Genomic DNA, 14,385 nt, shown 5'->3' on the forward strand with positions numbered 1-14,385 from the left:
AATTTTAATAACTAGGAGTAGAATGCTGGGTTACATGGCAACTCAGTGTTTAACTTCTCTAGGAACTGCCAGACTATTTTCCAAAGTGGCTATACCATTTTATAGTCCCACCAATATATGAGGATTTTAATTCCTCCACATCCTTGAAACACTTGTTATAGTTTACTTTTTTGATTATAACCATCATAATGGGTGTGAAGTGGTAACTCCTTATGGTTTTGATTTGCATTTTTCTAATGACTTACTATGTTAACCAATCTTATGTGTTTATTATTATTTGTTTAGCTTCTTTGGAGGAATGTTTATCAAGTTCTTTGCCCATTTAAAAATTAGATTGTCTCTTTATAGTTGCATTATAAGTGCACTTTATATAGTCTGGATACTAGACCCTTGCACACAGTTTCTCCCATTCTGTGGGTTGTCTTTTTACTATCTTAATAATACCCTTTTATGCACAAAAGTTGTTAATTTTGATGAAGTTCAATTTATTTTCTCTTTTGTTGCCTGTGCCTTTGATGTCATAGATAAAAATCCTTTGCCAAATCCAAGGTCATATAGATTTACCTTTATGTTCTCTTCTAAGAATTTTATGGTTTTAGCTCTTATATTTAGATTACTAACTTATTTTGATTGATTGATGTAGGAAGGGGTCCAACTTAGCTTTTTTTTTTTCCCCCTCAGCATGTGGAAATGCATTGTCTGAACACCACTTGTCAGATTATTCTTTCCCCATTGAATGGACTTGGACACTCTTGTCAAAAATCAACTGGCCATAGATAAATATGGGTTTGCAGACTCTCAGTTCTATTCTGTTGGTCTAGATGTCTATCCTTATGTCAGTACCACACTGTTTTGATTACTGGAACTTTTAGTAAGTTTTGAAATCAGAAGTGTAAGTCCTTTGATTTTGTTCTTTTTCAAGATTGTTTTGATTATCCTGGACTCCTTTAAATTCCATATGAATTTGAGGATCAGCTTTTCCATTTCTGCAAAAAAGCCTGTAAGAATTTGTTAGGAATTATGCCAGATCTGTAGATAACTTTGGGTACTTTAAAATTAAGTCATCCTATCGGTAATGAAGAGATACCTTTCCATTTGTTGGTTTTCTTCCAGCAATGATTTGTAGTTTTCAGCGTACAAGTCTTTCACCTCCTTGGTTAAATGTATTCCTAAATTTTATTCGTATGACGCTATTGTAAATGGGATTGTTGTTGTAATTGTCAGATTGTTCATTGCTAGTATATCTTATACCCTGAAATTGCTGAATTTGCTTTTCAGTGTGTGTGTGTGTGTGTGTGTGTGTGTGTGTGTTATACACACACACACATATATATAAACACACACATACGAACACATATGCATAATATAAAATATATATAATAATATATAACAATTATGTCATCTGTTAATAAATGGTTTTACTTTTTCCCTTCCAATATGGATGCTTATTTTATTTTATTTTTTAATTTATTTTATTTTTTTCTTGCCTAATTGATCAGGCTACTATTTCCAGTATAATGTTGAGTAGCTGCAGTGAAAACAGTATCCTTGTCTTGTTTCTGATCTTCAGGGGAAAACTTTTAGGACTCTACCATTGAATATGATGTTGACTGAGTTTTTCATAATTGTACTTTATCAGATTGAGAAATTTCATTTCTGTTCCTAGTTTTCTGAGTGGTTTTCTTTTTTTTTTTTTAAGTCATGAGAAGGTGTTGGATTTTGTAAAATGCTTTTTGTTTTTATTTATTTTTATTTTTTTAAGTAGGCTTCACACCCAGCGTGTGGAGCCCAACACAGGGCTTGAACTCATGACCCTGAGATCAAGACCTGAGCTAAGAACAAGAGTCAGATGCTTAACCAACTGAGCTACCCAGGCGCCCCAGGTGTCCCTGTAAAACACTTTCTCAATGTCAGTTGTGGTCATGTGGTTTTTCCCCTTATTCTATTCATGTGTGGTGTGTATATTGATTTTGTACTGTTGAACTACTTCCTGAGAGAAATCCCACTTGGTCATGGTGTATAATCCTTGTATAGGCTGTTGGATTCGGTTTGCTATTTTTGTTGAGGAGTTTTGCATCTACCAACTGCCCAAACTATTGAAGGCTACTGAAGTAAGTCCTTGTGGCTTTAGATCTAATGGTTCTCTATAGGCCTTATATAGTTGACACTGCTGGCCATCCATTCCTTTGATATTTGTTACTGTTGAGTCCTTTCTCCCTGAAATACTCTTTCTTGGTTTCTGAGGCAGTACTCCCTCCTGGGTTTTCTCTCATTTCTATATACTTCTCCATCCCATTGGAGGTTTTTCTTCTGATCATCCTTTAAGTATTAGTATTTTTTAAGAATCCTTCAGAAGATCTGAGTGACCTCATCCATACCCAAACTTCGATGATCCTGTTTATATCAGCAACTCCCAAGCTAATTAGGACTCATCTGAAGAGTCAAGATAAGGCCACTCCTCTGAGCTACTTTTGGAGCCACCTCCTGAACAACTCCTCTGGAATGTTCCACAGTTAGTTCAGTACCGCCAGAACTCACAGGTCTTTCATGTTTGGGCCTCTGCTTACCTTTGTAGAGACTAACAAAGCTGTTCAAAGACATTTCAATCTTAAGGAAAGAGGTATGACTTTCAGTTCATTTCCCTGGAATCCCATAATCCAGTTATGCTGATTTCTAGCTCTTTTGCTCCAGGACATTCTTTAGCTTTTTCCTTGTGTCTTTGTTGCCCCATTTGTAAAGTGGGGATGATAATACTTGGTTTGAGGGTTAATGATAATGTATGTAAAGATATTGACCCGTATTAAGTTCCGAATAAACTGCAGCTATTTAGTAATAGACAGACTTGAGGGGATAATGTACAAGGTAATAGAAAATAGTACTAAATTGTCTTGTTTCTCCTGACACTGATCTATGCTTTTATCTGGTTTTATGCTGGGAGGGGACTTGAGCAGCAGATACCAGATGACGAACACTGGAGCCTTGCTCTAATAATCTTGCTGGGTCCAATCTCAGGATTTATTGCTATAACAAGATCTTTTTATTGTGTTCATAATGAAGCCCGTTTTGGTTATTACACTTGGATGTGTGTTTTTATACTCAGCGCTTGCCTTAAGGTGAGCATCCACTGATTTTCATTTAAATATTTGTGGTTTTCTTTTCCTTTCGTTGTTTTTAACGTTTATTTTTGAGAGAGAGAGACTTTGAGCGAGCGCACACACAAGCTCAAGCAGGGGAGGGGGAGAGAAAGAGAGGATCCAAAGTGGGCTCTGAAATCTTTCAATTAAGATCAAAGGAATTTACGTTTGCATAAGCATTGTAATGGGAAATTTATTGTTTTTAAGGCTCCTTTTAAAAACTTGGTACCTATTTTATATCACTTCTTTGCTAAATTCATTTTTAAATGATTTAATCACTTGGATTTTATTTCACTTTCGCATTATCTTTTTCTCCTAGTCCTTTAACGTAAGAAAATGGTACTCTGACGTTGGGTGCAACTAATTATTGTATTCAAGGTTTAGTAACTTCATTCGTAAATTGTAAATGGGAGAAGGGTACACATATTTTGTAAGTTGTAGCTCGCCACGTATGCTTTGACATAGGGAATGACTTTGGACAGCGATTCCGCCTCGAACCCGTCGGCGTTTAACGAGTTAACTACGGGGCGGCTTCCAGGCACGGCCGGGAGGACCGGGCCAGGCGGTCAGCCCCGGAGCCGACATGCCCCTGGAGATGCCGGGAACCGCGCCTCCACGCCCGCGGGGGCGGTGCCCGCCGGGCCTTTCCCGCGACCCGCCCCCTCGGGCGCTGCGCCGTGCGTCTGCGCAGACACCCCCGCGGCAGCCGCGGTAGGTAGTTTCTCCTGATGATGCAAACACTCACTTCCCGCATCAACTTCCCACAGAGGGCGCGGAGCCGGCGGGAGCCAGAAGCGCCGCGGAGCCGTGCGCCATGGGCAACATCCAGAAGAAGCTGACCGGCAAGAGCGAGGGCGGCAAGCGGTCGGAGAGGGGCGCGCCGCGGCGGGGTCGGTCGCCAGGGGCCGGCTCGGACAAGCGGGGCCGACCGCGTGCTTCGGCGGCGGCGGCGGCGGCGGAGGGCGGCGCCAGCCGGCACCCTGGCGGCGAGCGGGGCGCGGGAGACCCCACCACCGCGCCCCCTTCCCCCGCCGCCCCTCTCGGCCCCGCCGGCCTGAAGAGCCAGGGCAACGAGCTGTTCAGAAGCGGGCAGTTCCCCGAGGCGACCCTCAAGTACTCGGCGGCGATCGCGCAGCTGGAGCCTGCAGGTAGGCGAGCAGCGCCCGCGCCTCCCCTAGGGCTGCGGCTCACGGGACCTGCCGGGCCGCCGCCCGGTGACAGGCGCTCGCGTGCGTGCTTCCTTCATGCGGAACAGACCCAGGGCGGGGTGGCACCGACCTGGGCGGGCAGCACCGTGGAATGCGTAGCGTGTGCGCGGGCAGGCCACTGCGGGCAGGGGCCGCTCCCGGGGCGCCGCATTATGGGCGGCCTGCAGGACTGCAGTGTCCCTGGAGACCTCAGTCGTCTTGTGCTGGTGAACTGTGACTGCGCTAATGGATTTTAACCGTGTTTAATTAAATGTGATTTTAGGAAGTGGAAGCGCAGATGATCTAAGTATCTTATATTCAAATAGAGCAGCGTGTTACCTAAAAGAAGGAAACTGCAGCGGCTGCATTCAAGATTGTACCAGGTAAACTGCCCATTTTCAGGTTTCTCAAGAGAGTTTTACCATTCCAGTGTGATGAATGCAGTATTTAATTGCTTACTAAATTTTTGCATGAGTCTGATTTCTTAAGACACTTTTTTAAGACATGTTAATTGAATTATACATGGAAGTCATAAATTCATCTCTTTCATAAATTTCTTCTAACTGAAGACAGTTAATAGAAGACTGCAACTTTTTTCATTTCTACAGCCACCACCTTAATTCACGTTCTTTTCATATCCTAGACTACTGGACAAGCCTTCCATCTAACCTCTCTGCCGCCTCCAATCCACTGTAGTGTCAGAACAACTTTTCCTGAAGCATTATTTTGTGTTTCAAATAGGCATTCAGTGGCTCAGTATGGTGTTCCAGATAATTATAGGCTCCTTTTTTACCACGTTGCCCCCTGAACAGGCTTTCTGCTCTCATTTGGTCCACTGTCTGTAACGCCCTCTGCACATCTTTGCCTCTGAAATCCCTGCTCAACTAACCCCTCCCTCTTCTTTGCTTTCCTGGTCACTTGCATGGCTATAACCCTTTCACTGTCACTCTCACACCTGTGGGTACTTGTGTCATCGACTACATTGGATATTGAGCTCTGTGAGGACCAGAGCCATATTTTACATACAGCTTTGCATCCTTCAAGCACTGTGGTCACCCATGTTACTCAACAAGTTACATACTGAAATTGGTGAATATATTTACATGAATAAAAAGTACTGTTTTCTTCCACTATCAAGGAATAAACCTGCTTCAGGAGCCCTTTGGAAAGAAGCTGCTATTAAGTATCTAGCAAATAAATTGTCCTGGTTTGATGTTCACAGTCCTGGTTTACTCTTGTGTGGTAAAATTATTACTGTCACCCTTTTTCACTCTCAAAAGTCCTAGTTTGAACAATAATTTATGTGGATAACCTTCCAAGAAGATGAACAGTTTAGGGGTGCCTGGGTGGCTGAGTCGGTTAGGCGGCCGACTTCGGCTCAGGTCATGATCTCGCAGTCCGTGAGTTCAAGCCCCGCGTCGGGCTCTGTGCTGACAGCTCAGAGCCCGGAGCCTGTTTCGGATTCTGTGTCTCCCTCTCTCTCTCTGCCCCTCCCCCGCTCATGCTCTGTCTCTCTCTCTCAAAAATAAATAAACGTTAAAAAAAAAATTAAAAAAAAAAAGATGAACAGTTAATTATTTTTCATTGATAGTATCAGTATATTGATATGGGTAAAAACTTATAATATCTGTGCCTGAATTTTTTAAAAAAAGTGTTGAGGGGCTTGGATTTCTTTTTCCCAATCTTATGTATTTAAAAGTAAATACTATATGTTCACTTGGGCCTGACTGTAGACCCCATCCACTGTTGTGCTAGCTCACACTAATTAATTGTTGTATTTTTAGAATTTTGTGAGCTGGTTGAAGTCAAATTGGTAGCTTGAAATCTACCAATTTGTTTGGAATACTAATACTGGGAAAACTGGCAAATCCCACAAATCTGGGGTTTTCTCCCTAGGAGGAGAGCCGGTTGTTAAACATGCACCACTGCACATAACTAACCAACAAGACCATGTGAATTTGTGGAATATCAAGCACATTGTGATTTGCAGCTATGAACCTTGTAGCTCAAGTGTCTGTTGCTAATACCTTTCAGACTGGTCTTAGGTCTTCCTGCAGTAAGCAAGTTCAGGACTTTAATTAAAACTTGAGACCCCTAGGGGTGCCTGGGTGACTCAGTTGGTTAAGTGTCTGACTTTTGGCTCAGGTCATCATCTCATGGTTCGAACATCAAGTCCTGAGTTGGGCTCTGCACTGACAGCATGGAGCCTGCTTGGGCTTCTGTTCTCCCCCCCCCCCCCCCCCCCCGCCCCCCGCTCCTCCCCAACTGACGCTGTGTGTGTGTCTCTGTCTCTCAAAAACTTGAGACCCCTATAGTTAGGGCCACTGCAAAACAAATGGATTCACTTTATCCTTAAGTGAGATGGTTTAAGGTGGCAGACATAAAATTTGTTGTGTTTCAGTGTCGATCTGGGAGGAAGTCAACGATGGGATTCCAGCCATGGTGTCTAGGGAGGCTAGAATGGAGGTTTGTCTTGAAGAAGAGCAGGAGATGGCCTTCTGGGGAGGGAAGTGGCAGTGGTTTATTTAAGATGTCCTTCGATAAGAGCTGTGTTGTAGGCCAAGGAATCCTGCTCTGCTGGTCAGTGCTGACCTCCGTAGAGGCCGACCTACTTCGGTGTTTTCTTGATACCTGGTTTATGAGTCCCAACATAAGGGGTATGAGATGATTTTACTCCAGAGCAGTGAGTCTCAAACTCGTTTTAATGCCAGAGAAACCATGATTGGCTTTTGCGAACATGTTGAAATGAATGTATTTAAAATCTGTGTGAACTAGGAATTATTTAGTAGCAGAAATAGGACTGTATTTTCTTTTCATCTCAAGAAGATTGCATACATTTTAACGGAAGCCTATTTAGTTTTTCACTTAATTGTCTGCTGTTTGGAGAGTTGTTTTTTCTGCCATGAGCCCTTATTACAAGGCAAGTGGTAGCTGGAGTCAAACATTGAAAAAGAAAAACTCACGGGAGCAAACTTTAAAATAAGGAGCGGAGGGGATCCTATGAATTAGCTCTCGTAGATTGACCTATGATCTATACCTTTGTATGCATTTTGGGAAGAAAATGTTTGATTTTATGTGTCTGAATTCCGGGGGCTTGTTCTGAAGCACTTCCTCTGAGGTTTGTCCCGGGGTGTGCTGGGAGAATCACTACTGGGAGTATAAGGGGTATTGGGAGAGCTCAGGGAGCTCTGGGCCCTGCCCGTCTCCTGGCCACAGTATCTCCATGTTTCTGTTTTAGACTTCCAGGCGAGCCACGAAACAGGGTTATGATGCCTAAGCTGAAGTTTAAAACCATTATCCTAGAAATTACCTTTGTCGTCTGTTCTCAGGATTCTTTATCACCTAAAAAAAAGTCTTCACTTTTCCCATCTGCCAGAGAACTTTTTTGGGTTCTCTAAACTACACGAAAATATCTTTCAGTGACTTTCCATCAAGGGTATTTTGACAGGCTCAATAAAAATGAATGTTGCCTGATAATTCTTCGCTTTTGCTCCTCTGCTGCTCTCTGCCAGGCTTCAAATTAGAAGATTCTGTAGGTCCTTAAAAGTGTTAATTTGAATAGTTAAGTTTTTGTAAGCTCTGGTTTAAACATTCTCTGTGTTTTTATGAATGAATGCCTTTTTTTTTTCTTAGCAGAATCTCCATTTATAAGCTCGTATTCATTTTCAGGCTTGTGGTTAAAGAGAAAAAACCTTGCATTTACTAGGCTGGGAGTGCTAAAAATTAAATGCATCATCTCACGCAGTGTTACATTCCACACCTACCTCAAATCCATCTTGAGTGGCTAAAGAGCACCTTGGGCATTGGAAGTCAGTGGTGAAATGGGGTAGTTGTGGGGAAATGAGGTAGTTGTGTAAGTATTACACGTATTTACAATCCCTCTTCATGCCATTAATATCCTCGAAGCATGAAACTAAGCTAGATTTAAGGCAGTGGTACTAGTGATAGATCCTGATGCTCAGAGGTCTGTTTTCTAGTGTTTAAAAGCTTTTACTTGATCTTAATTTCTAAAATAACTTTTGGAGTGGCTCAGTCAGTTAGGCATCCGACTCAAGTCATGATCTCATGGTTTGTGAGTTCGAGCCCTGCATTGGGCTCTGTGTAGATACCTCAGAGCCTGGAGCTTGCTTTGGATTCTGTGGCTCCCTCTCTGCCCCCTCTCCCGATTGTGCTCTCTCAAAAATAAATAAATGTTAGAAGAAATTTTTTTAAGGTAAATAAAATAAAGTAACTTCTACTGTTTACAAAAGTAATACGTATGTGTTACAGAAAAAAAATTTTAAAACCCAGTACAGTATGAAGGAGATCATTAAAATAACCCATAATCCTAACACCTGGGTGGAACAAAATGTGTTATTTTTTAAAGAACTGAAGCTAATTCATGACAGCCTCTATGGTACACAGCCCGGGAGTGCACCCACACGTGCAGTTGAGTATGACGTGGAGAATTGTGAAGGAGTCCCAGTGGCAGATGACTCCAGTGAAGTTCCTTTATTTATAGTGTTTTTGCACTGTTTTGTGGTAGAAAGAGCATTGGTTCAATCAGGTGTTTGCTGAAGTGCTTCCTCTGGCCCAGGCAATGATCTCTACACTGGGAATATAGTGGTGCTTAGGACAGGCGGTGTCCTTGCTTTCCTGAAGCTTAAATTCAAAAGAACTGACATGTGGGCAGATGGCCCCATGTCTCTCCATCCCCTCACCTGCAGAATGAACGTGGGATGAACGTGGGACTGTTTACCCTGCAGGCTTGTGAGAATGTCTACAGTGACTAGCACACGGTATATGTCCTGTCAGAGCTTGCTCTTTGCCAGGTCACTGTAGACAGGAATAGACAGTAGATCCCCAAGACTGCTGGAGAAAAAGTAAAGCAGCCCTCACTCGTGCTTTCCCTGCAGCTGATCTATAAGCTGCATGGAACAGAAGAGTTAACCAGAAGAGCAGACCTGCCATCCCCAGTGTGGACAGTCTGGTGCAGCAGATACTCACTCGTGGGTTATATAGAAAGTGGGCTCTTCCGAGGATCTGTGCACACCATACTTTACAATTTTAGTTAAGTTTGTTAAAACTAAGTATGATAGTTTTCATTCATAAATTCAGTCTTTTGATTGTATGTTCTAGTGATGTTAGAAATACTTCGTAGCCTAAAAAGTGCAAGATGAAAATTCATGATTTATAAGGAATTCTCATATACTTCCTTGATTCCCTCCAGTTTATTTTTTAAGCCCTTTGGCAGCAAGTAAATCATAATAAACTGTATGAAGTTCAGAGAGCTGATTTTCAAAATGTATTGCAAGCTTCTGTGGTTCTGTGCTAAGGTGCCTTGTTAAACACATAGGTGTAGATAAAAGTTTTCCTTTTAATCCATCAGTAAGTAACAAGAATCTTTTGAAAGCCTACTTTGTACCTGGTGCCATGGTGGGCTCTGTTAGGGCACAGGGGAGGGCAGGGGCATTGGAGGGGGTGAGACACATTGCCTGCTTCCAGGGAGCTCAGGCTCAGTGGGGGAAAGAGTAAATGCCAGAGTGCTTTGGAACTGTTTGAAATGAGGTATGCAAGTTTGATTGCTCTTCTACTCTGAGTTTGCCTTTCTAGTATGTTCCTAGGTCCCCAATATGGACTGGCAGATACATAAAAATATTTCTGAGAGTCCGGTACCGTAGTGTACATTCAGTTAGTATAAGTTAAAAAGTAATTTTCAGAACAAGTGACATGTAATATTTTTGTCTTTAGGGCTCTGGAACTTCATCCATTCTCCATCAAACCTCTTCTTCGACGAGCAATGGCCTATGAAACTTTAGAGCAGTATCAGAAAGCTTATGTGGATTATAAAACGGTGTTGCAAATGGACTGCACAATCCAGCTAGCGAATGACAGTATTAACAGGTAACCTAACCCGAAGCAGTGCCTGAGGTCTAGTTGTTTTACAATGGAGCTACATTTTTCTCTTCCCCACCTGCAAGAACTACCAAAGTGTAGACCGTTCTATTATTTACTTTGCATGAATGATCGCCTTCTCTCACTCCCATCAAAACCAAACAGTTCTTTCTCTCTAACTTAATTTCTAACTGTCCTGCAGTACATTTTGAGTTGTCCTCTGACACCTTTGTATTTGTTTCCCGGTCCATTTATTACTGTTCAGTAATTATGGGTTTTTTTTTAACTTAGGGTACAGATCTTTGCTGTTCTGAACGCACAGCATTTAATTTCAGTATTTATAAATATCTGTGGAGTTAGGAAGTGTTTTCAGTGATGTTGTAAATCAGTACTAATTATAGGACAGAATCCAAAAATGTAGTGAAAACTGCCATGTTGAATCTTCTTCTCCTACAGGGTTTGCACATGCTCATTGGCACCACAGCTGTCAGTGGAAACATATCTGTTGTTTCTCCTCAGGAGAACGGATGTCTTCATGAGCCTGCTAGATATTTGTGTTATATGCCCTTTAAATAGACACTCATCTAGGATGAGTATTAACTTACAATGGTGAAATAGCAAAGAATTTGGATCTAATTTATATTATGACCTATTTACCCCCTGAGTGAGCATGGGAAGGTAAGAATTTCCAGACTTCAAATGGCTTTCAGGTGAAATTTGAAAATTACTAGTTGGGCAATATTTCTAATTATGTATAATATTTTCTGATTCCATTTGTCCAAAGTATAATTATGTGCGTTACGCTGTGCCCCGTGTTGGTCTAGTGTACCATATCCCCCACCCCCCCACCACCTAAAGAGACAAAATGGGGAAAAATAATATAGTCTCTGTATTTAAGCAAACCAGAATATAGTTAGATGAAAAAACACAAGACAGGTTATCTCCAACTGTGAAAAATGGTTAGGAAGGTGGGGGTTAACAGGCCAGGCCACCTTTGTGTAGACTTCAGTTGTTGGAGAGAGAGTACCTGAGGTGGTCTTTGAAGAGCACTGATGGGACATGAGGAAACCTTGAGAAAAATTTTAGGAAATGAGAGTGGCATGTTTTGGATTAATTCATTTTATAAAATCATGCCTTACCTCCCTACATTATTTCACCACACTTTGGAGAAAACTGTTGGAAAGATCTGTATGTAGAGCCAATGGCCATCTCCTGGAACGTTCACTCTGGTCACGTGGAACCTGTCTAAAAGGGATTTATACTGTTTATTGGATCTAGAGTGGGGCTAGCTGGAACCTTGGGCCTTCACCCAAGATCAGGGTTGCCTTGATCTTGTAAAATCAGGCAGCATCACGTGGGAGCTCTCCAGCCATTTGCCCTGTTGGCACAGCTGCCTTGCCAAAGTGTCATCTACTGCCTCATATATGCTTGAAGGTACTTTTCTTCTTTTTTGTCTAGTTAATTCCTTCCTGTCTATCAGGAGAGGGTCTGCTTCCTCTAGGAAGTGACTTTCACAGATACACCCACCTCCTGCCTCACCAAACATGTATTTCAGGCTCTCTTCCCAGTGACCCCAGAACACTGTGCCTTTTATTACACAGCTTCCATATTATTTGTAAATTCTGTCCCTCTCTTTTTGTAAAATTATTTTTCTCTCATTCTCCTGGGAGTTCTGTGAGGTCAGGAATTGTGTTTTATCCATCTCTGTAGTTGAAGTACCTCATACAGTAAATATCCTCAGTAAAATGTGTTGAATGAAGTCATTCCCTAACAGCGTAATTCACTCCTGTGCTCTGCTTTGAATTTGCCCGTCCTCCTCTGTCTGGTCATATCCAAGGTAGTTGGGGAAAGTAGAATCCTCTCACGGTTAGAGGTTCTTGTGAAACAAAGTTGGGAAGGCCCCTGAAGTAGCTGACAGAGAGGAAAGGCCTGTTGAAAGGTATTTTAGGAAATAACAGTTCACAGTGATAGGCTGGAAGTTCTGAAGGGAGAAATCTATATCTGACAGGCTGTAATTACATTTCTGAACCTGCTGCACTATATAGTTTTTAAAAGTGAAGTACAATTCACAGAAGGGAACACTATTTTAAAATATACGATTGAGTGGCCTTTTAGCACATTCACATGTTGTATAACCACCACCTCGCTCTAATTCCAAAACATTTATCGTCCCAAAAGGAAATTCTGTTCCCATTAAGCAATCACTCATTTTCCCTTATCCCAGCCCCTGGAAACCAGTAATCTGCTTTCTGTCTATGGACTTCCCTATTCTGGGTAGTCCCTATAAGTGGAGTCCTAGAGGAGGTACCTTTTGTGTTTGGCTTCTTTCACCTACACAGTGTTCTCAGGGTTCATTCTTGTTGTGGTATATGTGAGTGCTTCATTTCTTCTTATAGCTGAATAATCCATCATAGGAATATATATCATTTTGTTCATTCATTCATCAGATGGTGGACATTTGGGTTGTTTGCATCTTTGAGCTGTTGTGAACGGCCTGCTTTGAACATTTTGTGCACAGGGTTTTGCTTATATACCTGTTTTTGGTTCCTCTTGGTGTATACTCAGGAGTGGCATTGCTGGGTCATATGGGAATTCTATATTTAAACTTTTTGAGGATTGTGTTATACTTTTTATATGTCCTCATGAAGGTCCTTTTATATAGATTGACTTGTAAGTTTTTTTTAATTGGTTCTTACTGATGTTTTATAAGAAGGTGAGGAGGCTTTTTTTTTGCTGTATTTCTTCTATAAAATATCAATTTTTAAAATTTCACTGTTCCTTTTCATGAATCCCATATTTATGCTTTTCCATGTGAGCAACAACAGCTTTTTTTTTTTTTTTTTTTTCCCCCAGTTTAAACATCTGTGCTTATTTTGTTTCTGTCTTCCATTAACCATATTCCTCTCTTCCTCTCCAGGAATCTTATATGTTAAATTTCCCTGCATATACTTATTTACTCCCTGGCAACACATCATCTCTTTTCAGCTGCTTCTTCCTTCCTCTCTGCTGGTAATACAAGTTTTGCTTGAAAATTCTTTTTTCTAAAGCTTTTTTTTTTTTCTGCATTTGTGGGTGGTTTTACATTGTTTTTCAAAAAAAATTTTTTTTTCTCTAAAATATGTGAGAGTTGGTTAGCATAACCAATTTCAGCATAACTGAAATTTCAGTTTAAAAAACTGGGGAAAAAGTATGTGCATTGTATTTGTGTCTAGATAAATAAAAACTATTCGCACAAAAAGTACTATTGAGTTAACTAACTTGAATGCATTCTCCTAATTACCAGTAAACCTTCTCAGTCTTGGGGCACACCTTTTTTTTTTTTTTTAATTTTTTAAAAATGTTTGTTTATCTTTGAAAGAGAGAGGGAGAGAGACAGTGTGAGCTGGGGAGGGTCAGAGAGAGAGAGAGAGAGAGAGAGAGAGAGACACACACACACACACACACACACACACACACACACACACACACAGAATCTAAAGCAGGCTCCAGGCTCTTAGGTGTCAGCACAGAGCCCGATGCGGGGCTTGAACTCATAAACTGTGAGATCATGACCTGAACTAAAGTCGGATGCCCAGCCGACTGAGCCACCCAGGTGCCCCGGGGCACACCTTTTTGAAACCAGTTTCATTTCAAATACATGATTCAATTTTGTTTTAAATCTAAATATATTTTGTGTGTTTAAAATGATGACACAGTGATAATCGGAGATGTTAATCTGAACCTTTTGATGGTCATGAGTAAATGTCAGTAATACAAGGGCCCTTGTAGTAGACTCCAGTATCTTGTCCCTTCATCATTATGTGTTTGAAAACGTAGTTAATGGATAATTTTAGAGGCAAAAAAAATAAAGGTAAGAGTATCTTAGCAATATGGAAATGTTTTAAGAAAAAACAGCATTCCACATTACAGCTTGTCCTCATCACTTTCGGCAGCTAGTCTTGAACACCTGTCTTTGGTGTATGGTTTGGGCATAGAAATTCTGAAGTGCTTTTGGTTATTCTCCAGAGTAATACATTATCAATTTAGTAATTACATTAAATGTTATGCAAGATGTTTCTTTTAGGCCTTCTAAATTTTGCTTTTATTTTTCACTTTTTCAAAAAAATACAGTTTTATTGCATATACATTAAATATATTTTTTGAACCAGTTAGGAAGGGCTTCGCTTTTTTCTTCTACAAAAAGGATCTAA

General features: G+C 41.1%; 1 protein-coding gene across 3 annotated transcripts in view; it reads left to right on the plus strand.

The window, feature by feature from the left end:
* The window catches only part of SPAG1 (sperm associated antigen 1), a 67,506-nt gene that overhangs the window by 35,996 nt on the left and 17,125 nt on the right, over positions 1–14,385 (plus strand). For all 3 annotated transcript variants that reach the window (XM_019467985.2, XM_019467989.2, XM_053896607.1), the window contains 3 exons: positions 3,902–4,282; positions 4,605–4,704; positions 10,052–10,204. In XM_019467985.2, the coding sequence (XP_019323530.2) occupies positions 3,902–4,282; positions 4,605–4,704; positions 10,052–10,204 (634 nt within the window). The remainder of the gene's footprint in view (positions 1–3,901; positions 4,283–4,604; positions 4,705–10,051; positions 10,205–14,385) is intronic.

Source organism: Panthera pardus, unplaced genomic scaffold (genome assembly GCF_024362965.1).
Source record: "Panthera pardus isolate Hobbes unplaced genomic scaffold, ASM2436296v1 HiC_scaffold_7, whole genome shotgun sequence".
In the NCBI taxonomy this organism is placed as follows: domain Eukaryota; kingdom Metazoa; phylum Chordata; class Mammalia; order Carnivora; family Felidae; genus Panthera; species Panthera pardus.